The sequence below is a fragment of the Pelodiscus sinensis genome, chromosome 10 (genome assembly GCF_052426305.1).
Source record: "Pelodiscus sinensis isolate ZL-2025 chromosome 10, ASM5242630v1, whole genome shotgun sequence".
Taxonomy (NCBI): Eukaryota; Metazoa; Chordata; order Testudines; family Trionychidae; genus Pelodiscus; species Pelodiscus sinensis.
Window position 1 is genome coordinate 6180001 of NC_143061.1, and position 26703 is coordinate 6206703.

The window sequence follows — 26703 nt, forward strand, 5'->3', positions numbered from 1 at the left end:
AATGCCTGTATGCCCATTCCAGAGCATGTTCTGTTTAGAAAGTTAATTCTAGTAAAGAAAAAAGAAAGTAAAATATTAAGCAATGGCCAGAGGGAAAATCAAACATTTTGATTGACCTGAACTGATTTTGTACGTTATTTTGGGTTTTTTTGAAAAAAAAAAAGTGAAATTTCAACATTTTGTTCCATTTCGGGATGGGGGAATTTTTCAGAGATCTTAAAAACCGTTGTAGGGTGGGAGCCAGTTTTACTCTTGTGCTAATCCCGAGTCCAAACAATTTGCTGGACTTTCTCCAGCTCGTTTCACAAACAAGCTCTTTGCTCTTTCGCCTACTTCATCTAACCTCTCTCAGGGCCCATTCCCCTTCACTGCTGGGCAAAAACTCCATCTCCACCCTGCTTCAGGGTCCCGCGTGCTCATAGTTTCAGTCTGAGGCCAGGATGGGCCATTAGATCATTGTCTGACCTGCTGAAAAGTCAAAGCCTTGAGCACGTTCCAGCTCGACACCGATCCAGTTCTCTTCTGGGCAGACGTCTTCTTCGGGAGCTCTTCAGACCCACAGGGAATTTTGTACACAGGGAAGGAGAGGTTTTGAGTTGGGAAAATCACCTTCATGCTAACTGCAACATGGCTCCCCCAGGACAAAGCTAGCAACAAGGGAGGTTTGTGCCTGTCGCTGCTTTTACAGGTGCTTAGACCCCCATCCCCTTAGTAACCACAAGTGTGGCGGGAGCTAACCTCCTCCCTCCGCTTCCTGTGTTCATCTAATACAGCCCTCCCCCTTCGTCACGCCATCCCGTTGTCTCCCTGTGTGTGCAAGAGCCTTCCCCTTTTTCAGCTCTCCAGATAACATCACCTCTCCTACCGTCCTGTGGCTCCTCCAAGCGCACAGCAACGTCAGGGCCAGCCCGGTGCGGTGTACCACCCCAGCCCTGATGATGTTACGCTGCAGAATGGACAAAGGTGACTTGGTCTGAGGTGGGGAACGTTTGGAATTAATTCCCCCTCCCCCCCCCGACATTTTCCAGGTTTTTGGTATTTCCACAGAACCGGGGTGCACCAGAGAAATGTCTCCGGAGTGACGCTGGGATGACACCAATGTAAACAAGGGCCGAATCTGCCCCCCCGCTGTCCCGAAGTTGCATTCCCATGGATGCTGCAGAGCGGGGGAGGCGGGTTGTTCCAGGACAGGGCATGGACGAGCCATGGGTTGATCAAGGCACCGTCAGGCCTTCGCCCACGGAAAGCTGCAGCGTTATTCAGAGCGTATGTTCATCTCCAGGCTGGTGATGCGCCAGACAAGGCCGTATATCAATCTGGGCACGGCCAGTTCTCCGTGGCCTGGTGGGCTTGGGGTTAGGGCAGGGCTGCTGCCCAGGTTGGGGAGCACAAGGACAGCTGCAGGGCCTGGCTCCTCAGAGGCACAGAGGCCCCTACCTCCTGCTGTGCAGGCCCTGGGCCCAGGTGTCTGCGGGGCTGCCCTAGAGAGGAGTGAGAGAGACAAAGTGGGGGAGGGGACCGACTCCCGTTGGTGCAGGAGACAGAGCTCGCCTTCGGGTGTGAGGTGTGGGACGGGGGAGCAGGGACTGTGCTGCCCACACGGCGTAGCCTCGGTCTTGGCTCTCTAGGCTCTGGGGGACGTGGGCACCGACTTCACTTTGAGGCTACGTCCCACTGACACGTGTTCTCCCATCCCGAGCAATTCACACCCCTCCCTCCCAGCTTCCCGGCACTGCATTATTTCTGTCCCCCCGTGCCCTCCCCCAGCATGTATGACTGACATGTCCCTTCCACCCCCAACTCCAATGGCTTCACTTCATCGGGCCGTCCCGGGGGGAGCTGGGCCGTTAGGGGGTTCAGGTGCCACTTCGCCAACCCGCTCCCTTGTGCAGTGACCGGGGAGCCAGGCCGCTGGGGACAGGAGGCAGCAGGAGTCACAGGAACGGGCGTGTGGCGGTGCAGGGGCTAGCAACGAGCCAGAGCTGAGGCAGCCAAAGGCCTGGGGGAGCCGGACAAGATGGCTGCCCAGCAGCAGGCACCGTAGGGAGAGGCCTGGTGGAGGAGGCTGGGCTGGTAGGAGAGCAGGGCTGTGGCCCATGTTGTGGTGCACAAGAGCTGGGGGCCACCCCAGAGAGAGGCCGGAGGTCCCTCCTATGATGCCCTCTACCGAGGGGATGGCTGCACCAGCGGGAGGAGCCCTGATGGGCATCTTGGCTTTTCTTGGGCTCTTGTTTTGTCCTGAATGGTGGTGGGGGGGAGGGAATATCCCATCCAGCCTGTGGGGAAATGGAGGCAGCAGGTGCGCCCTGCCTCCAGCCCAGGTGCGCTGCTCTTCCATGGCCTGGAGACGTGGCGTTTCCCAAGGCTGCACTTCACCCCCGCCCTGGCCTCCTCTCCGCCCCGGGCAGCATGAGCAATTGGAGAAGCAGCAAGAGTAGCAAAGCGAATGTCATGTGCCCTCGGGCCATCGGTGCACCTTGGGTTTGCCAGGAAGCCTCCTGAATCAGAGCATTAACTTCATTAAGAAGGCTCAATTGAGCCGGCGGAGTGCAGCAGACAGAACAGATGCAGGGCAGCCGGCCAGCAAGGACGCGGAGCTCGCTTTTCAAGCGCTCCCGACTTTGCCAGCCGGCGGGGACAGGAGGCCCAGCGAGAAACCTGGATGGCAGCGGGCGAGGTGTGCTGGCAGCGGACGTGGGGGGCTGGAGTGATATGGGGAGAGGGAAGGCAGATCTGGGGTGGATTTAGCTTTGCGCCGCTTTACACGTTTCATGGGCCTCAACCCCTGCTCCTTCCCGCCATCCCTCCCCATTAGAAAATGCACAATGGCTTCCCCAAATCCCCAGGAAGTGGGGGTGAGGGGTTCCCAGCCTCTTATCCACCCTGGGATGTCCTCTCCCCTCCCCTCCCAGCCAACCAGACCCACCCCCCATTCATCTGTATGGAAAGGAAAAAGAGGGTCTGAGTAGTTTAAACACTCCTCCCCCGCTTTGGCCTAAAGGACCAGGGAGCATGTGCTTTGCACAGCCCCAGGCTCTCTCACGGGCCTCGAAGCCACCTTTGGTTTGAGCGCCCTCTCCACCCATCCTACGGTGCCTAGGCTAGATTCCCCACAGGTGCTACCTCTTCCTGCTGATGGCGCGCACGGTGGTAATGCCTGGCTTTCCTGGAGCGCTATACAGGCCCGTGGAGATCCAGCCAGTCTCTTACGTCACAAGCACTAGGTAAAGGATTCTTAGCCCTGCTGGTTAAGCAAATGGTGGTAGTCCTTAGATAACTCAAACACCCACTATACTGTTGGGAGAAAAGTCCTTTCAGTTAAAGACACTGCCTGGCTTTGATTGCTCCCTCTTCAAGGAGGTTTCAGGAAAATGGTCAGGAGGGGGAGGCTTGTTATGTATAAGGCTAAAGACACAAACCCTAACTTTGGAGGGGAAAAAGAGAGCGTTTAGGCCTCTTCTTTAAGAGGCAAAAGAAACGCACAAAGAGCCCAGAGCTTTGCAGGTTGCTGTCCCACCTGCCTTGCCAGCCCTCCAGCCCTCCTGAGGTCACAGAGCCGCTGCCAGGTTTAGGCAGGAGCTGGTGCCCTGCTGGAATTGGCAGCTGGGAGCCTGTTAACCCTTTTGGCCCCTTGGGTACCTTTCAGCCCCAGCTCCCAGCCCTGTGCTGCCTCTCCCTCCCTCCCCTGCTTCCTGTTTTGACTCTGCAGCCTCTGGCGCACGCTCTGGGCCCGGCGCCGGCTGCTCAGAATAGCAAGTTCACCCAGACAACTGCCGTCAGGAACAGCTCTCATTAACCGGCTGCCCTGTGTGGTGCATTCCAAACAGGCAGCCAGCTCAGCCGGCCGCAGTGCAGGCCTGGTCTCCCCGGGCTTCTGCAGAAAGGGCTCCTAGCCACTGGCCTGACAGAAGAGAAGTGCCTCCCTGGCAGAAATATAAGGGCCAGCATCCGGATTGGGTCCAGTCCCCTGCCCCACCACACACACAGTTCCTGGATAGGCCAGGCCCAGGCTGGGCCAACTCATGCACATGGGACACACCTGCTCTCAGCATCTCCAAACCAGCCCATGTTTCATCAGGAAATGGGAGAGTGGCGTTCGCTGGCTGTGGGGAAGGGGCCATGTGGGATGCCGGCGTGGCCAGCGGGCGGTGTGGGAGGCTCAGACCCACGGTAGCCAGTCTCCCCGAGTCAGGGTTGGCCTGTCCCTTCAGCCTTCAGCTCCGGGCCTGTCGTGTGAGGCTCCTTCCCATTGCTGCTGCCCCAAGGTCACCCCAGCGGGAACCGGTGCCCAAAGCAGGGTCCTGAGGGCTGGCAGGGAGCACAGACTGTGACCCTCCCCTACATGGGACGTTGCCCCCCCCCCCACCCCCATTAGAGGTGTGAGCTGGGCGACAGCATGAAGCTGCCTCTCTCCATCACACGCAGGGGGATTTTGGTGTTCTCTGGGGGGTAGCAATGCGTTCACCCTCCCCATGTGCCCCACATCCCTGCCCTGCGCACTCCCCACACAAGGGCTGGGCTGCTCAGGCTGGGCCATGCCCACTGGCCCTTCACAGCCCAAAACACACACAAACCACCTGCTACATGGCTGCATGGGGGGCCCCGCACTGACAACAGCCACCTACCCACAGGGGCGGGCTTCCTCCTTCGAACCAGCAGCCAGCTCTGCTCCCTGCAGGGCGCTCCCCTCGACGCCTGCTCCGCAGACACGGAGGCTGGGTGTCCCTGGCACCTGTGGCAAGGCAGAGGCTTGCAGGCCCCCGGGGAGAGGTCTTCATTCTGCTGAGCCCCACGGCCTTGCGGCTTTTGCTAAAACTCAGGGCGGGAGCTCAGCCCAGCCAGCGCGGGGACAGAACCGGGACGCCGGCAGCTCTCGGGGGCAGGTGTGGCCATTGCCTTGCGCAGCGAATCCAGTCACTTGGGCAGCAAGCTGGTAGAAAGTGGCTCTTGCTCAGCCTGATAAGTCCGTGTGGGTGGGGCTCCCAAATCCCTGGGACTAGGTGCCTAAGTACCTTGTGCCAATTGCCCCCTTGTAGCTCTAGAGCACTTCCGCCCAAGGAGCTTCAAAGCCCTCCACAAACATCTCCCCAGCCTGCGGCCCTGGCGTTCTCACTGCACCGGGCCTGCGCCTCGTGCTGCCACGGAGCCAGCCGGCAACGCAAGGAGAAAAGTCTGCAGCCGTGTGCCATCCTCCGTGTCTCCTGCTGCCAACAGTTGTTCAAACTTAGCCCTAGAGCGTGGCTGGGAGAGAACCAAGCACCCGGCATGAAATCCTGGCCCTCGTGAAGTCCAGGCCAACGCTCCCATCGACATTAGTGGGGTGGGAGTTCTCTGCGGGGGGCTGGCTCTGCGTTCTCATCCGCCCTTTGGGAGTTTCTTCCAGCTTGACACACTGGCAGCACCTGATCAAACAGCAAGAGCCCCCCATGAGCGTGGGGGGAGGGAGGGAGAGGAGGGAGGCTCCATTGGCCTGGCTTGGCTTTCTCCTGCAGGAGCCTGGTAACCAGAGAAGTATGGCATCTCCCTTGCTGTCTCAAGCCACCGTTGTCGTGGGAGCAGGAGCAGAACAGGACACGCCAGCCGGTTCACGGGCTTCTCTCCAAATGAAGCTCCCTGCAGCTGATCCAAGAGGCACCCACAGCCCTGACCTTGCTAGGTTAGCCCCCTCCCCCTTGCACCTTGCTCCCGAGCTCCTGCTCTTTATGCTAGCCCAGTCCTGGGCCCCACACCCAGAATGCTCCTCACTGGGGCAGAGACGGGGAAGGGCCCCTGTTCAACCCCACAGGCCTTATCTGAAGCAGCAGCGGATTCTAGTCTTGCGCCCACGTGACTCTACCAGTGAGCTGGGCTTGGAGCAGAGCTGGCCGGCAGTTTTGCTGGGTTAGCTGGAGTTGGGTGAAGACCCATCTCTGTCCTCAGACAGCGTCCAGAGTCTAAAGGCCAAGGGACTTCCCCTACCCAGCCGTTAGCCCTCATCTCTGGCCCGCTGAGGTGCTGCCCAGCATTCTACCCTGAGGTTCTGAAAGCACCTGGGTTGTGTCTAGACTGGCATGATTTTCCGGAAATGCTTTTAACGGAAAAGTTTTCCATTAAAAGCATTTTCGGAAAAGAGCGTCTAGATTGGCACGGACACTTTTCCGCAAAAGCACTTTTTGTGGAAAAGCATCCGTGGCCAATCTAGACGCGCTTTTCTGCAAAAAAGCCCCAATCGCCATTTTCGCGATCGGGGCTTTTTTGTGGAAAACAAATCCGAGCTGTCTTGCGCAAAAGTTTTGCGCAAAAGGACTTGTGCCTGAACGGAAGCAGCATAGTATTTCCGCAAGCAGCACTGATTTCTTACAGTAGGAAGTCAGTGCTTTTGCGGAAATTCAAGCGGCCAGTGTAGACAGCTGGCAAGTTTTTTCGGAAAAGTGGCTGATTTTCCAGAAAAACTGGCCAGTCTAGACACAGCCCTGGTGTGTTGTAGCTGTGCCTTGATCAGCTGAGACCCTGAGGGAGATGCTGGTTTACAATGCTACTGCAATGCCTAAAGGTGCAGCGAGGGATCAGGCAGGCTTTCTGAATGCCCCTAAACAGCTTAGTGATAGAAATGTAGCCGTGTTAGTCTGGTGTAGCTGAAGCAAAATACAGGACTATGTAGCACTTTAAAGACTAACAAGATGGTTTACTAGATGATGAGCTTTTGTGCGCCAGACCCACTTCCTCAGATCAAATAATGGAAGAAAATAGTCACAACCATATATACCAAAGGATACAATTTTAAAAAAATGAACACACATGAAAAGGACAAATCACATTACAGAACAGAAGGGGGATGTGGGGGGAGGGAAAGGAAGGTGAATGCCAGTGAGTTAATGATATTAGAGGTGGGGAAGGGTAGATGTCTGTGAGTTAATAGTATTAGAGGTGATAATTGAGGAAGCTATCTTTGTAATGTGTAAGATAGTTGAAGTCTTTGTTAATTCCTCTGCGGAGAGTGTCGAATTTATAGCCAAGCCCTTCGATACAACCGCATCTGCTCTAATCCCACTGACAGAGACCAGAAGCTTCAGGATCTCTACCAAGCATTTATAAACCTCAACTACCCACCCAGAGAAATAAAAAAGCAAATTGAAAGAGCCAGACGAATACCTAGAAACCATCTACTTCAAGACAGACCCAAGAAAACCAACAATAGAACACCACTTGTCATCACCTACAACCCCCAACTTAAACCTGTCCAACACATTATCAATAAACTACAGCCTATATTGGAACAGGATACCATACTCAAAGAGGCTCTGGGAGACAGACCCATAGTCTCCTATAGACAACCACCTAACCTCAAGATGATTCTTACCAACCACCACAGAACATACCACACTAATACCAACCCTGGTACCTTCCCTTGCAACAAACCCCGCTGCCAGCTTTGTCCACATATTCACTCTGCTGACACCATTATTGGACCTAACCAAGTGAGTTATAACATCAAGAACACATATTCCTGCGCATCCAGAAATATAATCTATGCTATCATGTGCCGAAAGTGTCCGTCTGCTATGTACATTGGACAAACATCTCAGACACTTCGCCAAAGGATTAATGCCCACAAAACAGATATCAGACAAGATCACAAAGAGAAAACAGTTTCTTGCCATTTTAACCAGAAAGGACACTCTCTCAATGACTTAACCACCTGCATTCTGCTACAAAGACCTTTTACATCTGCACTTGAAAGGGAATCCTCTGAACTGTCATTCATGTTAAAATTCGACACTTTCCAAAAAGGACTCAACAAACATTTGAACTCTCTCACCCATTACCAAGATAGTTTCCCCAATTATCACCTCTAATACCATTAACTCACAAACATCCCACTCTCCCTACCTCTAATATCATCAATTCACAGACACTTACCTTCCTTCCTCCCCCCCCCCCCCCGCATCCTCCTCCTGTTCTGCAATGTGATTTGTCCTTTTCATATTTGTTCATTTTTTTTAAATTGTATCCTTTGGTAGATATGGTTGTGACTACTTTCTTCCACTATTTGATCTGAGGAAGTGGGTCTGGCCCACGAAAGCTCATCATCTAATAAACCATCTTGTTAGTCTTTAAAGTGCTACATTGTCCTGCATTTTAGTTCAGAGGATTCCCTTTCAAGTGCAGATTTGAATGTCTTCTGAAGTAGGATGCAGGTTAGCAGGTCATTCAGACAGTGTCCTTTCTGGTTGAAATGACAAGCAACTGTTTTTTCTTTGTGATCCTAATGTCTGTTTTGTGGGCATTGATTCTTTAGCGAAGTGTCTGAGACGTTTGTCCAATGTACATAGCAGACGGACACTTCTGGCACATGATAGCATAGATTATATTTCTGGATGCGCAGGAATATGTGTTCTTGATCTTATAACTCACTTGGTTAGGCCCAATAATGGTGTCAGCAGAGTGAATATGTGGACAAAGCTGGCAGCGGGGTTTGTTGCAAGGGAAAGTACCAGGGTTGGTATTAGTGTGGTATGTCCTGTGGTTGTTGGTAAGAATCATCTTGAGGTTAGGTGGTTGTCTATAGGAGACTATGGGTCTGTCTCCCAGAGCTTCTTGGAGTTTAGTGTCCTTGTAGTTTAGTGTACAATTTTTTTTTAATTGTATCCTTTGGTATATATAGTTGTGACTATTTTCTTCCATTATTTGATCTGAGGAAGTGGGTCTGGCCCACGAAAGCTCATCATCTAATAAACCATCTTGTTAGTCCTGTATTTTGTTTCACCTAAACAGCTTAGGCACACAGGTATGGAGGTGCCCAATGCCCACTGATTTCAAGGCACCTACATATCTTTGAGAATCTTGACCATCACTCCAGTTGAGACTGGTTCCAGTGACCCGTACTGCCCTGTTCTCAGTGCCTGATTGGGTTAGGGGATCGCTTGGTGGCTACAGCCAAACCCCACTCAGGTGTCCGGGGGTACCAGATGCTGCTGCGGGTGTGCATTCCCTCGCAGGGTACGTCACACTGTGCTCCAGCGACCACGTGGCCAGCTGACATGGCATGCTGGAGTATTTGGTACACCAGGCCCTGTTTGCTCGGGAGGGTGGATTGCAGTGGCTCACTGCACTCCGGCTCTCCCAGCGTGATCATCATGCCTAGCTTTGCACGGCTCAGGCCAGGGTCACCAAACTTTTACTTGTTACACTTTTGCTGAGCCAGATGCTGGACGTGCTGGAGGAGTTGGCTCTTGGCAGGACTCTTGCAGCTGGGGGAGAGGAGTTTGGCTGGGCACTTTTTTTAAATTGGTCACTGACAAATATTGGTTATAAACCCCACAAGCTTTGCCTAGGTGCTCTCGGCCGGCTCACTAGTAGAGCCTTGCACGGATCCAAAATGTGTATCCACGATGAGCCGTGGATCTCCGCACTGACACCTGCGGATATGGATACCCGCAACTGTAAAGCGGAGAGCTGCGGATTTGCAGGGCTCGACCCAGGAGAGTTTAACCACTCATGGTTGGCGGGCCAGGAAAGAACATGCTGTTGTGAGCTATTTCCACTAGGGGGCAGCAGTCACACACAGCACAAAAGCATCTGGCTTTCAGTGGCAGACAGGCCTGTGGATGAATTGTCCTTTTCATGCCCACAAGGCCACGCGGAAGGCTTGGGACGTGGGATCACAGCAGTGGGCACAGAACACGGGCCTGCCCCAGCGTGCATTTCCGAAGAAACCTGCCTTGCAGTGGGCAGGGCTGGCAGGACACCACTGACCTTGGTGTAGGGTAAGGGTGCAGGCCTGTCACACTTAACAGTGAAGGTGTGAACAAGATTTCAGGCTGAAGCCTGCCTGAGCTCTGGAAGGGAGCCCTGGCTGATAATTTGACCAGCCTTATGTCAGACTCTCTTATCAGGAAGCGTTTAAGACCAGGCTCCATTACTGACACCCCTCCCCACAACCTCAGCCCCCAGCACTTGAACATGCCGACAGCTTTGAGCCCCATGCTGAAGAGCTTACATTGCTCCTGGAATGCAGGGACATAGTGTCTGTCCAAAGCTATCCCATGACCTAGCACCACAATTCCTGAAGCGGCCAGTGGGCCCCTCCAGTTTTAAAGAGGACGTGCCCACCCTAACCCAGCAAGACTGTTTCGCAGGATGAGTTAAGTACAACCCGGAGGGGTTGCCGTGTTAGTCTGTAACTTTATTAAAGCAACCAATCGGTTTTTTTCTCCATTCATCTGAAGAAGTGGGTTCTCCCCACAAAAGCTCATGATCCAATCTACATTTTTTTTCTCAGCCTTTTGTGGAGAGGGAGTCACCCATCTGCTTTCTCAAGAAGTGCTGCCCCTTAAACGCAGCTGGGCTTGAGGCAGGATGGTAGTGGGGGAGTGTTAGCAGCTAGCAGAGGTTTCTGAGTCAGGACTTATAACCAATGTTCCCTCTAATCTTTTCTATCCGCGTGTGGAATAAAATTGCTATGTGCACCAAGGCATGTGCAAATGTGCACCACACACAGAAACAAAAAACCTAGATGTGCACACTCTGCTAACCAGCTGGGCAGCAGTGGAATCTGCCCTGAGCAGCCGCCCAAGTGCCCAGCACACAGGGCACACTGATCACAACCTTCTCCTGCCCATTGTGCTAAGGCAGGGGCCTGGCTAGCTGGGCAGGTAGAAGAGGATGAGAACCCCACTGCTAAAAGCTTTGCCTCCACGTCTATCAATGAAGCATAGCTTACCAGCGTTACACTCACCTAGAAACCGTGCCATGGACACCAGGCACAATGACGTTACTGTGGCACCCGGTCCTCATCTGAGATTGGGCTCCCCTGGGCTGGGTGTCATATCCCAGCCTTGTCCCTGCCCCAGTGAGCTTCTCCGGGCTGGGAGGGGAAACTGGCAGGGAGCAGTGAAGTGGGGCAATCACTACATCAGGCAGGTGCCAGGGGATACACCAGGACAAGGCATGCCTAGGCTGCTGCAATCCCAGCACTGGCAGCCGTGCAGGAGTAGGGCGCAACAAGCCCGTTCCAATCCACCTCTTCCACAGTGAGGCTCTGTCTACACGACAGAGTATCCCAGAAAAACTGCCGTGTACAGGGCATGCGTCCGCTTTTTCAGATCAGTTTCCGAAAAAGCAGGTGCGCTCTTTCAGAAGCCCTGTATTCCCCATTTTATGAGGAATAAGGGCTCTTCCGAAAGAGGAGGGTTTTCCCACATTTGGCCTCACATCGGGGCCAAATGTCGGAAAAGCCTCTTCCAAAAAAAGAATCAGAAAAAGGTACAATTTGTGGTTTGCAGTTGGCGTACCTTTTCCCCCAAATACCCTGCGGTGTAGACATAGCCTCACTGAAACTCACCTCCGCTACAGAGAAACAAAGTCAAAAGGGCCGGTGCAGCTCCGCCCCCTTGCTTTGCTGCATTTCCAGCACGGGCTTCCCAGGAGCCTGGACCAGAGGGACAGATCACACTGGTGAGCAGGCTGGCATCCGATACCAGCAGGATACGATTTAGAAGCTGCTCTCATAGCAACAGGTTGGAACAGGCGCCAGTCCCCAAGGAGGTAATCGCACACCAAGACTGTTTCAAGCGGAGCAAGTTTGGCCTGTGACATTAAGCTATAGAAAGTAATCTCAGCTAGTACCAGCCCCCACAAATGGAGGGGACTTTTGCAAAATCAGGGGCATGCCCATTTTATTAAATCTGAAACTCACCCTGCTACTATGATGTAGCTTGTTTGAGCTGACAAGCCTCTGCCACAGGGCACTGGCTAACTCCACCAGCTGGAGGCAGAGTTGTAAACATCACAATACAGTACCATGTAAGCACTGAAATGGGGTCGAGCAGCTCCCAAGGGAGGGCAGCTGGAGGCAGCTGTGTGCTGTGATTTCACCTGCTACATGTGGCTTATGCTGAGTTTGAAGATAGGAGGCAGTGCTGTAGACCTAGGAAATGGACATGCAATTTACCACTGCTGGATTGGGGCATGTGACCCTGCCCTGGGCTGAGAGCCTGCTTGGCACAAGGTTTACATTTCATGGTTTGAGACGAGACTCCACTTCCAATTTACAGACTGCCTCCAAAGAGCGAGTCCTGGCCCCAACAACGCACATCTCCCTGTCTTCCCAGTCCCAGTCCCCTCGTGCCCGATTCTCAGGGCTGATCTCCACGGGGATTTACTGTACAGCAAGCCAAAGTGTGACTACAGCTCAGGCGCACGTGGCCCAGCTACCACACACCGCAAGTTCCATGTGCTCTTTGACATAGTACAGTCTCAAATAGCAGTGGTCCCCTCCTAGGGGACAGCATAGTTGCCTGCGCTGTATGTCCAACAGGCTTACACACTGGGAGCTGGGGTAATGCACTTCCTTCCCCCAGATTAACAATCCAGCCTCAGTGCAGGAAAACGAATGCAAGCCTTTAAACCCACACAGGCAATGCTGGGTTCTGGAGCTGAATGTCCCTCATTCCTTCACATTTGCTTTGGAATCAGCCGTCATTCACAGGGCAGCTTGACCTCACAATCCACCCGAGTTAGTTCATCAAGGGCCACTACTTACAGAACTGCCAGTGATGTCCGAGAGCAGCACAGTCTGTTTACTAAAGGAATAAAGATTGTGAATGATAAGCCACAGCGTGAAAAACAGAGGAGGAGCAGTGAGTGAGTCTGTTTGGAAAAGCCCTTTGCAGGAGGTGGGGGGGAGGTTGTCCCACACTGGGGAAGGTGCCCAGGGGCCTGGTGTGTGGGGCAAGCCCAGCCACTCTGGCCCTGTCAATCATTAGGGCAGAGAGGAGGCCTTTAGAAGGAAGGAAACAGCAGTCAGCTGTGGGGAAGATCTCCCTGAGCAGACAGGTTGGAGTGATCCCCTAAGTCACAGCCGGAAGTCTTTGTCCAGATTCAGCCTGGGAGTCTGCTATGCCCCCTGGAAAGCCCCATTCAGCCACCCAGCTAGGAGGACTCCTTGAAGATGGCAACACAGACAGCCCTGGAGTTTGAAGGTACTGTTGGCCTCTTTCCTTTTCAGCTGGCTCTGGGAAGGTATGTTTGGGTGTGCTGAACACATACCTTCCTCTTGATCCTCAGCAGAAGAGACTTAAGATGACCCACAAAGGGCAGGGTCCTCCCCAGCATAAAACTACTGAGGACTGTGAATAAGCAACCCAGTAGAAACAACTGGCTGTGGCCATGGTCTCCTGTGGCCTGAGAAAAGCTTAAGGAGTCTCTCCTATGTGCCCTCATATATCATCACCCTTGGGTGCACACTGGCATGCATGTTAGGCCCTGCCGCCCAAAGAGAGCCCCCAGTACAGCATTTCAGTCTCTAGTACACTCAAGGAGAGGAACCTTTAGTGATCATAGCTAATGCCTCTGCTCCCTGAGCAGGTGAGCACTAATATATTCAGTACAACCAGTGATCCCTGTAAGGTGCCTAGGCAGCTGCTCAGGAGAAATTCAAATGCCACCTAGCTGATTAGCAGAGTGCCCACAGCTAGATTTGTGTTTCTATGGGTCATGTGCATTTGCACATGCTTCTGTGCACATAAAAATGTATTCTGCACACAGATGGAAAAGATTAGAGGGAACATTGCGTACAACCCCCATTTTCCAGACAGTTTTGGACATAGCCAATGGAGTTAGGATAAACCGAAATACATACCCTGCTGCCCAAGGAAATGAGTAAGCTTTGGTTAACCACTGTTGAATGAACAAGGCCAGTCAGAGTGGAGGGGGGAATCTGAAGGAAGACCTGGTCGTTAGCTACAATTTTCACCTCATTAGAAGGCAGCCTTGAGGAGCAAAGCACCCAGCAAGAACGCAGCAAGGCAGTGCCAACAAGACCTCTGTTTTGCTGCTGTTGGCTTGCGGACAATGGCTCTGCAAACTGCAGTCTGTCACTTGGGCCGTGTCCAGACTCAGGGTTTTTTTCGGGAAAAGTAGCCTTTTCCCGAAAAAACTTCCCCTGCGTCCAGACTCAAGCCGCGTTCTTTCAAAATTATTTCGAAAGAACGCGGCTTTTCTTTCGATGGCGGTAAACCTCATTTCATGAGGAAGAACGCCTTCTTTCGAAAGCTCCTCTTTCGAAAGAAGGCGTTCTTCAATGTAAAGAGGCCGTCTTCGAAAGAGAGCATCCAGACTCGCTGGGTGCTCTCTTTCGAAAAAGCGGATTTCTCTTTCGAAAGATCCGCCTGCAGTCTAGACGTGATCTTTCGAAAGAGGCTCTTTCGAAAGATGCTTTCGAAAGTGCCTCTTTCGAAAGAAGCCTGCAGTCTAGACATAGCCTTGCTCTCATTTTTACAATAAAGGGAGGAAAAAGCAGCCGAAAGCGTCTCCATTCTTTGGACGGTACGAATGTTTTAATTCAGAAATTTGCTTTAATTACATTATGTAATAGCAGGCTATTTTACAAGGGTAGGGTATGAGAATGAATAGACCACTACACAGAAATACAGAGAGAGCAGAAAAACTAAACATGGGAAAGAAAAAGGTTAACTTAATCCAAAAAAGTGCTGAGAGAAGGTGCAAGTGGGAGTGACCGATTACGTACCAAGATCCAGAGTAGTACAAAGGATGAAACTAACATAATTTACAGTGTTGGTTCTGCACAACCATTTTTTGCCCATTTTTACAGAGTCTTTATTTTCCCCCATCACTGAGCTGATGGTTGTGTGTCTCAGGGTTGAGTTTGGTCGGAGGGGGAAAAAATAACCGATGGGCAAGCATCACAATCCCCGGTGAGCTGGTCCCCAGGCTCACACCTACAGGAAGTGTCTTCCACTGGATAGGCAAGGGGTTCTGCACCAAGAACTGTACGGAGGAAAACTAAAAACAGCCCCCAAACGCCCCCTTATCTCAAACGTAGAAAAGTCTCACTCTGGAAGTGCTTACGAGGAGGTCATCATCGAAGAACTTGGTTTCTATAATAACGTTACCACTGCGGAGGGAAATTAAAAGGAAAGCCAGGAGATATTAGACAAAAACAATTATGGAACACGACTGGTAACAGTGTTCTTGCCGGCTTCAGCTAACTCCCTGTCCCCACAATACACACTGCCTTTAAGAATATTTATTGGGAGCACCCCGAGTAGTGCAAACGGATCCCGTACTGTGACTTGCTGCCATCAACTACGGGTTATCTTGTGCAGACAACAAGAGATTTGCCCGCTGCATTCCTGTGGGGAGCTGCTTCCCCAATAAAAATGAGATGGTTTCTGTTCACTGGGGGGATGTCACATGGGCTGTGTCAGAAGGCAGAGCAGGGGAGGGGATATCTACAATTCCTATGAAGGGCTAACTTTGGTACAATGTTTGCCAAATCAGGGGTAAAGCAGTAGCATGGCTGGTGCCCCCATGTTACTCATTCATTGCCGGGGGCCATGAACAGCAGCACCACACTTCCTGCTCTGAGGGGTGGGTTGTTGGGTTGACCCAGCTCTTGTACTTGGGTCTAGCTCAGGTTTCAAGGCTCTAATTTTAGGAAGCCTTTGGAGAGTGGAATGGAGAAGTGAGGCCCCGTAAGATTGGTGAATACAGAGAACTGGGGGTTGGAACACACTCATGTGCCTTTGCCACCCTCCACAGGGCTTGGTCCTGAAAACTTTTGGCTTCCTGGGGTGGGGAGAATTGTCTTGTCAGGTGAGCGTTTGTCTTTGTTCTGGATTTTGCATCTGGCTTCCCTGGTGTGTGCTAGGGCTCCTGCCCTGAGAGCACTGTTCTAACAGTTCCACTTACTGTTCTTTCTTCCCTCTTCAGAGCCTTTCCTCTTTCTGAAAGTGCTGTCACAGACTTTTGTGACATCAGAGATCACCTATAACCACAGTTCCCTCGCAGGGCAGAGAGGGAGTAATGGGGAAGTTTGAGAAGAAGGATCTTCTAGGACGGCATGGGGAATCTCAGGCCTGGGGGCCAGATGTGGCCCCTGAAGCTCAGCCCCCCCCCCCCCCCCCCCCGCATTGGGGAGCCTGTGCTGGTACTTCAGCCCCAACACACACTTGGAGCACACAAAATCTATTAGGCTGGGCCCCCCTAGGCTCTGGTGAGGGGAATGTGGGGAGTATCTTTCTCCTTCTCCGTCAGGGCATCATGTCAGTGAGGGTTTTGGGGGGGGGGGTTGCTTCTCACTTTTGTACGGCCCCCGACTGATTTTTCTGTGCATCAGCTGCCCCCAACCCAAAAAAGGTTCCCCACCCCTGATCTAGGAGCACACCCATCTTGGTGTGACTGGCTTTCTGCAATCCGCCTCAACTTGACAAAAGGATTCCAACATCCTCCTGTCTCTGCTGCTGACAGGCAATGAGAAATGTTTTACCAGGACAGCTCCTAAACGGATCATGGCCTTTTTCAGGGATTACTGCTTCCCCAAGGGTCGGTCTCTAGGCTTCTCTTCCCTCGTCCCATCAAACCTCCTAAAGCGACACCTTCGTACTCACTAGCCTGATCCAAGCCGATGAATCGCTGATCTCAGAGGATGTCAATAGGTAAGGAATCAATTAAAGGGATTTTATTTTGTTCACACACTATTTTGCGTAACTGAGCTATTTGATGTCCAGAGGTGGACAAAATATCTGAAGGTTGGCAAGTGTGTTCAGTGTTAAAACAAGCACCAGAAGCCAACTTCAGGTCACGGCTGATATGACCTCAGTGCCGCCTGCAGAGATCTGGGGCAAGAGCCAGTCAGTAACAGCTGGTTTTATGGGAATGCACTGAGTAGCTACTTTAGAATTTTTTTAAACTTCTTCACAGTCACCTTGAGAGATAGCTCCAGCATGTAATCCAGAATCAAGTCCAGTTTTTTTAAAAGTCTTATCAGCTCTATTAAAGCAAATTAGGCCTATGGGGAAGAGGCAAACAAGGATGCTAGGAATTATTAGGAAAGGGATAGAAAATAAGACCCAGAATATCTTACTGCCCCTGTATAAAACTATGGTACGCCCACATCTTGAATCCTGTGTACAGATGTGGTCTCCTCACCTCAAAAAAGATATTTTGGCTTTGGAAAGGGTTCAGAAAAGGGCAACTAAAATGATTAGGGGTTTGGAACGGGTCCCATATGAGGAGAGGTTAAAGCGACTGGGACTTTTCAGTTTAGAAAAGAGGAGACTGGGGGGGGGATATGATAGAGGTATATAAAATCATGAGTGGTGTGGAGAGGGCTGCTAAAGAAAAGTTATTTATTAGCTCCCTAAAAAGAAGAACTAGAGGACACCAAATGAAATTAATGGGTAGCAGGTTTAAAACTAATAAAAGAAAGTTCTTCTTCACACAGTGTGTAGTCAACCTGTGGAACTCCTTGCCAGAGGAGGCTGTGAAGGCTAGGACTATAATAGAGTTTAAAGAGAAGCTAGATAATTTCATGGAGGTTAGGTCCATAAAAGGCTATTAGCCAGGGAATAAAATGGTGTCCTTGGCCTCTGTTTGTCAGAGGCTGGAGAGAGATGGCAGGAGACAAATCGCTTGATCATTGTCTTCGGTTCACCCTCTCTGGGGCACCTGGTGCTGGCCACTGTCGGCAGACAGGCTACTGGGCTAGATGGACCTTTGGTCTGACCAAGTACGGCCGTTCTTATGTTCTTATGTTCAATAGCTATCACTAGGGAATGAGACTCAAAGCCAAAACCGACAACCCTCCTCTTTCATGTTTTAAATCATCCTCTACTTTTGTTTTTCTGCACCTATGGCAATGCCAAGCACTGCTTTCCCCCACCCTCCATGCTCTCCGAGTCTCCAACCCCAAGCGACTCACGTTAAAACATTAGCTGGCATCATCTGTGATTCTGGCGCTGCCTCTATCAAGGACTGCCAAGTGTTTGTGGAGTTAGGGATCACAAAGCCAAATTCGAAAAACCATTCTGTAAAGTGAAAAAGATTCAAAAGTTTTTTAAGAAAAACACAGTGGTCTTACGGTTCTAGCCCTGAGGGCACACCCAACTCCTAACACTGCCACTAACTGACACACCTCATGCTCGTCCTGCAGTTTGTATTTACGTTCAGAACAAAGGAAATGCTACTTAAAAACTGGGATAGTACAACGCAACCTGCACTAACCCCCCGTCCTTACTCCACTGTGCCCTTGAGGAGCAGATCTTGCCGTTTTTCTTGTGATTAACACTGAGTAGAAATTGGGCCAAGTTAGATTTCGTTGTTCCTAACCCATCTTTAGAGTGTTCTAAATCCTCCCCCTCTTCAAAAACTCTCCCATGTCAGGACAGCTCCAAGTAGGAGTGTAACTAATAAACCAAGGGAGTGAAGTTTGGTACACTGACCTAGATTAGGTATAATATTACAACAAGGCATATTAGATCGTACTGTTACAAAGTGACACATACAAGTCTTACTTGCATGAGTGTTAACATGCTTATAAAATGGTCACTGTAATGCTTTGGCTCATTCAGTCTGACTAGTACCCCACCTCAACATTACTCTTAAAAATTAAAAAAACCAAACCAACCCCACCACGTTCAGCCCATCTCATTACCCTCAATCCCAGTCCCTTTACACAGTATCAGTTCACCACATTAGAGTCTGGCTGTCCACAGAACGGATGATACCTTCTAGACACTGCCCTTTGAAATAAACTTTCTGTTCCAGTCGGAATTTTTCCATTTGCTCTGCTGAGGAGAAGTTTAGCTCCCGGGACACTGCTTTGCATTTCAGGATTTTCTTAGGAACTCGAGCTGTGAAAGCAAGCCAGACAACCATTACTCTGACAAGTACTGCTGCATGCGCGATTATGCTATCCTCTGAAATGCTAACCAAGGCGAATACAGAGGTCTGCGCGCAACCAAAAATCTGAGTCCCATTTTACAGAAGTGGCCTGTAAGGAACAGACAGCTTTAACCTAATCCCTAGCCTGGCATCTCACAACAAGTCTATGGCAGCGACAGAGAAAACAAAAACAAACCCAGCATTCTAGACTCTCAATTCTTGGCAATCTACTCCTGTAGCCACATTGCCTCAGGCTAAAACGTGACCTGCGCCACGACACATTACTTTACTTTCCTGTGGCAAACATTAAACTAGCAACATTTCCCCTTTCAACTCCCCTATCCAGGGTCTCTGTCCTGATCAAGCCCCACTGGCATTTCCTAACCAAGTGCGTACTGTTCTGATGATTTCATATGAACCAAAGGAACCATTCTGTAAGGGCACAGAAGTGTTTCCCAAAATACCTAGCCCTATAGGGGTAACCCAACTACATGAGGAGGAAGTCTGGGAGCATACGTTAATGTCCCAGTCACAAGGATAAAGGGGCATAATCCATTCGCTAACTAGCTACCAAGCCCTTTACTCTTAGTGTGTAATTATATGGCCTTAGTGTACTAGAAAGCTTTTCATGTAAATTTCTATCCTACAAGCAGAACTGCTCCTGCACAGAAAGCCCATCATTGTCCACAAGCAGACAGCAAGCTGCTGTTTAGTAACAGGAAAAGCCCATCAAACACCAGGCAAATCCATTGAATGTACAGCAGTTTAACAGACTGGGACTTTGATAGGATGCTGATCTAGAGAGCAGCGGGGATCATGATGTAAGCTACCACTGTCCCAGGGTGGACACAGATCCCATAATTTAGAAAACAAAACCACAATGAAGCTGTTTAGATGTTTTACCTCCCTAATCCACTGCCAGTTTTAAGATATTTTCCATGGCCTAACAACATCCCGCTCTATTCCTTCCAAGTACAGACTGCAGCCTATTGTGAATATGGCCCATCCATTCAATGATATAGTACCTCACTGAAGCATTGTGCACTGTATTTATTTGGGCCCATGATGTTTTGCTGTTAACGACGGTAACTGTCTTAAAATTACTTTTCTTAGTCTGCATTTGGACCAACTGACCTGTCATAGAATTACAGAACCGGAAGGGACCTCGCGAGGTCATCCTTTTTGACTCTTTATGCTCACCATGACCAGACTGCAACTTGCTATGAATTGCCATGACAGTACAACAGCAATGATATTAGTACTATACACTTCTGACACAGGGTAGTCTGAAAGACATTGGAGACTGTTTTAATTAAGTCCCAGTATACCCGCGAAGCAGGCAAGCATTATCGCAGTTTTATCCACTGGGGAAATCTACAGTGCAGAGAGGCAATAGGACTTGCCCAAGTGACAGAGCTGGCAACAGAACTCATGAGCCCCAACTTCTCTTCTATCTACAAGAAAATACACCAGACACTGCATCGAGCCAAGAAAGTGTAACAGTCTGTCTAGCTACAGTGACAGAAGATCGCTCAGAAGCTGCCAGTGCCTCTGCGGGAAGTTGTAAGAGGAAGTCAAAGAACAATGGGAACAAATGCGTCAGGATTTACAGTTTTTGCTTCCTTTAGCCTGGTATCTTGCTCCTCCCAGGGCTGCTATTAGCCATTGTCTCTTTTAAGCCCCTTTCTTGCCTTCACACCCAATATTACACAGGGGCTAAAGAGAAGGCAAAGCAGCACTACTCCATAATTTAGGCAAAGAAGCAGCAGGCTGCAGAACTGCCTTTTTTTTAAAAATCAGTTTCAATTATTTTACTACACTTGTACTTACAATTACTGGAACCATTCCCTTACAGCAGGCATCTGGAAAAAGCCTGTTCTATAGAGGTTGTGCTATTTCCTTGGTTTCAGAACCAGGCCCACATGATCCATTGTGTTTGTAATGACAGCATTTCCAGGTTTTGCTAGGTGTGCGATACAGAGGGTGTCACTAGGGATGATAACAAGACTGCAGCTATTTGCTGCTAAAAAAGCACTGGAGTGGGACCAGGAGAGACTTGCTAACCCAAGTGGAGGAGGTAAGAAGAGGCCAGATTAATGTTTTTCCATAGTGCTTCTCTTGCCTAACTGCATTTCTGTTCAGACCCACACCCTTCCTATTATAGCATCAGGCCTCTCTTGAGCAGAGACTGTCATGCCCAACTGCGCACTGTGTGTGTGAAGAGGGAGAGCATCGCCTGGGGACCTGATTAGGAGTAGCAAGTCCATTTCATTTGTGACCCAAGCGAGCTTTGAAACCAAATCTCTGTAGCTGAAAGACTACAGTTAACCCTGTGTTCTACCCAGCGTGTACTGCATTAAAGCAGCTCCAATTGTCCATCCCTCGCCTCTCCCTGACAGCATTACCACTTTAAAACAACTTTACAAAGGAATAATGTAAAAGTTGGCTCCTGCTGCCACTCCGTGGTGTCAGATGCTTTTATAAACTGCCTGCTGCCCATGCACGGTAAGAGATTGTATAATTAACAGGGAGTTGACTGCCCTAGTATCACCAAGCAGGATTCAGCCTTTGTCGTTTAAGCAAAAATTCGTAAGTAACGCGGCAGTAAACTGATGATGAAGGTCACTCCACTCTTCACAGACATTTGCATGCTGCTCACGTGATCAGAAAAGCCTTTTGAGTAAACTGGCTGCGGCCCCAGATTTCTATACAGAGCCAATACGATAAATAGTCTATACTGAGTTAAGGTTGCTTTCCGTCACTATCGCTTTCTGACATGCTTCCACTCTAGCAGGGGTATAAGATAGCTATGCAGAGCAATGCACAATGGAATACTTTGCTAGGCCTCTGGGAGCAGACACCAAAGGCAGAAAGGGAAGAGAAGCCGCAGACAGAAGTGGAGAGCACAAAAGCATCCCATTTACCACTTCAGAGCAATGGGAGAATTTAATGCTGGAAAAAGTAACGGACCTGGTCGAGAGTGAGCAGAGGGCAGACAGGATGCATGGTTTCCCATACAGTGCTCCCACTAAGACGGTCATCAAGGTACCTCAAGAATAGGGGACAGTTGCATTTAGTGCATAAGGGGCACAGGAGTCAGGGCTGGGGGTGAAGGGACAAGGGCGCCATTTCAGGAGCATGCGGAGGGGGGAGCTGCAGCCACGCATACCAGGTCGCTGCTGCTCTTCTTCCTCTTTCTCTGACTCTGAGGGAATGAAGGGAAAGTTCACGGCCTGCTGCATCCTCCTCTGTGCTCCCCTCGGCAGCAGGGAGTGAGAGGAAGGCACAAGCTGAGCACTTTCCCCTTGCTCCCTGATTGTCAGGGGAAGAGGAAGAAAACCGGGTACATGCAGCCCCTGTGCCCTCCCAAAAGGAACTTAGGGGTGGGGCATATATCCCTAGCTGGCCCCTTTCACCTGCCTGGCTACCTGCTGCTTAGCAAGGCAGCCTTCAGGAAGAGAGCCCCAGGAGCCCAGCTGGGCTGGGAGCCGAGCCAGCTGGCTTCTTCTTGTTAGAGCGCCATACCTCGTTACTTTCACCTCTGTTCTCAAGAGAAAAATAGAGGAGATAAAGGCGTCCCATTGCGTATCAACAGAGGACAAAGTAGCAAAAAACAGGACTGGCCTCTATAAAGAGGACAAGTGACCACCCTATCTCCCACTGTGCCTCACTCCAACCAGTACAGCTTCTAGTTCAGTCCAGAGAGGGCAAAGTGGCACTACCCCATAGCTGAAGCAAAGAAGCGGCAGGCTGCAGCATTTTTTTTTTTTAATGTTTCCATTGTTTTACCACAGTTGTACTTAAAACTGCTGGAACCTTTCCCTTCACAGCAGGCATCTGCATAAAGCCTGTTCTACGAAGATTCACAAGGTAAGACTTTATTAATAGATGAAAAGTTGGACAATCAGGTGTGCAGAAGTGAATTAACTGCTTGTATTCAGTCTTAACATTTCTCCTTTGCTTGCTGCTGACCCACCTGTTCCATGGGCTGTAGACTCATTCCTAGCAAACAGACCATCCTTCAAAAGCAGCACCATGCTGATTGCCAGGCCTCGTAGATACTGTATTACCACACCCAACAGCAAGGCCACATCTTACCTTCATGCTCCACTCCAGGTACAGACAGGTCTTCTGTCCCTTGCCAGAGGATTTTCCCCGTCTCTGCATCACGAAGATTCATCCAATTTCTGATTGGGAGGGGATTAAGGAAAACAAACTGTGCTTTTAGGCTCTATGCCCATCGTTCTTTGCCTAGCGCTGCAATAAGCAGTTAAGTTATACTAAACCTGATTTTGATACGCCATGTATTTGGAGTTACAGTTCCTTTTATGGTATAAAAACAAGTCAACATTAGACCCGACTTGGTGCAACAAGAGAAGGGCATCCACTCATGTTTTCACTTAAAACTGATGCTCTTTGGCCTTGCTGACTATATTCTACTCATGTATACTGGATCAGACAGACATCACAGTGCTGCAGGGAAGCAAGTGGCAGTATTAGCATCTTGAGCAGATAATTCAATAATACAGTTCCTCAACATATCCCCCCACCTCTCAAGATGAATGGGACAAAGAAACCTAAGAGAAAAACATCCCACCTGTTACTAGAGAAAGAACATTGGGTCAATTTTCCTGACCTGCAGAGTGTGGTAAAGAGCATTGTTCTAACATTTCTGGCATAAGGAGAATACCAGTTCACATGGGAGTTACAAGAACAGCACATGTGATGGCATTTCCCCGAGGAATGAGAGTAAACCCCCCTAGTAAGAAGAGTAGGAAGTTTGTAAGTGTTATGTGCCAGCCTTCTAATGGTATGCATTGATGTAATACTCGTGAAAGTTATACAGGAGCGTGGAATACAGACACTTTCAAAGGCACAAATAGCAATTAGCCTAAGTGTCATTTGTGCGGTTGAAAAAGCCCTCCCACACTGTATGCTGTGCACACACCCATATGGAATTTGCAAAGCCATTTTGATTGTCAATATCCTATACCCCGATGAACAATTATCCTTCCAAAAGGCGTAAGCAGACTTGCCATATCTCCCAAAACACACTCTTTGCTTCCACCACTGATCATAGAGGCATTCAGGAAGTCACCAGCACATCACATGCTGAAGCATCAGAGCATAGCAGGACCTCTGCCCTGATAAGATAGCTGCAGTGTGAGCCTATGGAAAATCAGAGAAGATGCAGCAGAAATTGTAATGGCATTTCCTCCTAGACACTGGTAAGTTCATGTCAGTGCCTGCTATGTGCTTGGCACTTTCAGGCACTCAAGAAGGGACATCCCCTGCCATGCAAAACCCACATTCCAAGACAGCAGTTTGGGGGAAGAAGAAGAATAATTAGATTATTTATCAGAGGGGTAGCCGTGTTAGTCTGAATCTGCAAAAGCGACGAGGAGTCCTGTGGCACCTTATAGACTAACTGAAGTGTAGGAGCATATGCTTATGCTTATGCTCCTACACTTCAGTTAGTCTATAAGGTGCCACAGGACTCCTCGTCGCTTTTGTAGATTATTTATCTAAGTCAATGCTGTTCACTGTAACAGCACAGCCAAAGGGAGGCATAGGGACCTTTGAAGATTGACTCGGAAGTTATACTGTGTCCAGAGGGCTGTCTGGAAGAAGGACACTCTGTGAGGTGTTGACAAACAAATGAGGGTAGGAAAATTGGTGGAGCACTGAGCTGGGGAGGCTTGTCCGCAAGCTCAGGGTTCAGCTGATCACCATATTTGGGGTCGGGAAGGTATTTTCCTCCAGGGTTGATTGGCAGAGGCCCTGGAGGTTTTTCGCCTTCCTCTATAGCATGGGGCCCGGGTCACTAGCGGGAGGATTCTCTGCATCTTGGGGTCTTTGAACCATCGCTTCAAGGACTTCAATATCTGAGATATAGGTGAGAGGATTATTCTAGCAGTGGGTGCATGAGATTCTGTGGCCTGCATTGTGCAGGGGGTCAGACTAGATGATCAAAATGGTCCCTTCTGACCTTAAAGTCTATGAGTATCATGAAACTTGACAAGGAAGAATAAGTAGCGTAAGGCAGAGTTACACACATGTATTTATATCAATTTCTAATATATTTAATCTCTGGACAGATTTGCAACACTCTTCATTCTCTATATTGCTTAACAGTATTGAAAGCACTTGAGGTTTTTATGGAGCCTGGGAGAGAAAACACATGTTTTAGTAGCTTTTATTTTACTTAGAGATGTTTGCTTGAAAATTATGTATTTGGAGGAGGGAGGAATTTGAGTTAAAATTTCAAATAACGTTTAAATATAAAGTTTCCAGCAGACAATCTTACACAGATCTAGATGAGAGAGATTTGCTTAGCTAGTTGTATGCAACCCAGACGCCTATAAACCAGAGGATCACCATGAATGACACCATACTGCTCTATTTTAAGGTACTTCTATGACCCAATTGCCACAGTATCTAAGCACTTTGCAAGCTTGAACGTATTTAACTTTGCAACACACCTGGGAGTTAGGGAGATGAAGATTTTTAAAGGTATTTAGCCATTGCTCCACTCAGCACTGCAAAGTGATTTAGGAGTTTAAATTTTATTTTCAAAACAGAGTTATGCACTTGAAAGAGAATCCTGAGTGGGTTCTTTCAAACTATAGCCTAAAACTCAATTACTGGCATAAACACAACACAGATGGATAAATGTGGCTTTATCACTCTAAGCACAGGGTTATGGAGCTGTTCTGACCTTCTATTTCCAGTCAGTAAAAATATTGGGATAGCCATAAAGGACAGAGGTTGACTTCCCTCTACTTAAAATCCAAGCTAACTGGCAATTTAAGTTTCAGCTGCATATTGGACATTGCAGCCTATTTTGACAATAAAGGAGTTAGCCATCCTGGTAGTATCCTTGTCAAATTGTGTTCTATATTGATGTTTCCATGTAATGGTAAAACAGAGTGTGATTGTCTCCTCTGTGCTTTGTACTCTGTCAACTTAAAGATCAAGTAGAAGTAAAAAGCTTAACCAGATGTTGGCTGTCCTGAGTTTGTAGGTCAGCAATCCTTGCCATAATTCCTAGCGGATACCTTATATTTCAACAATCTAGGCTTAAACTGAAGTACCAAATGAATAAAAATTTAACACCAATGCGGCTCAAGAACTCCCAACCATGATGGATTTGTGTGTGAACCCAGCACGAGCTCTTGTAGACTTTTTTGAATGAAAAAAATACATTTAAAAATCAACCTGGCCATAGTTAGGAACACAAAATAGAGTTTTAACCTCCCCAAACAAATGAATACCACCAACATCTCTATAAACAAAGATATTTCTCCTAAGTAGCTAAGCATTATTAAAAAGGAAAAACAATGTATCCCCACCTACACACAGAAGATCATCTGGAACTGGACAAACAACCTCAAATTCAGATTACTCAGAAATCAGAAAACTATATCCTAACAACATTTTAGTTCATGTACAGAGACTACGACAATGGGCTAAAAGTCACTGGTTAGGGAATACCTCACAAAGCAGCTGCCACACTGCTGACCTACTTAGCAGATTATCGTACTATTTCTGTCATCTTGCATGGAAAGCTAAGCACTAGGACATACCCCATAGTGAAGAAAATGGAGGCCTTGAACCAAACCCACATGTGCTGTTATCTCCTAATGTGTTTAATTGGTTTAAGATTCTTCCATCACAGTAGGAGAGATATTGTCACTAAAAATAAAAATGCTCCATCTTCTAAGCAACCATGGAACTTGCAGGCAGGATCAGGAGGGCATCTGAAGTATTACAAAGTAGGAAAGTATATCAATATGGGTTTAACACAGTCATTCTTCTTGAAAAAAGCCTGTCTCAAAAGTTTGAGAAGATCCACACGCAGCGAATTATGGCTTCAAGAAGCTTAGACAACGAAGGGTAACAATAGTGTATCTGTAATCTAGCGTCCTCATGCAACATCAAAAAGCATAAGCTTCCTTACCAATACTGTTTTCGTGCTTTTGTTAGTTCTTATGGGATTGAAGACTCAGTATGTCATATCACCTTCAATCCTGGAGG

At 49.2% G+C, this 26703-nt stretch overlaps 1 protein-coding gene across 1 annotated transcript in view; it reads right to left on the reverse strand.

Annotated features, from left to right (window-relative positions):
- Nucleotides 1–14296: 14296 nt before the first annotated feature.
- The window catches only part of PDE6D (phosphodiesterase 6D), a 44237-nt gene continuing 31830 nt past the window's right edge, over nt 14297–26703 (reverse strand). The window contains exons 2-5 of the mRNA XM_075938155.2: nt 22765–22853; nt 18510–18635; nt 17705–17810; nt 14297–14896 (exon numbers count right to left, since the gene is read on the reverse strand). Coding sequence (XP_075794270.1) covers nt 14815–14896; nt 17705–17810; nt 18510–18635; nt 22765–22853 — 403 coding nt within the window. The 3' untranslated portion in view covers nt 14297–14814. The remainder of the gene's footprint in view (nt 14897–17704; nt 17811–18509; nt 18636–22764; nt 22854–26703) is intronic.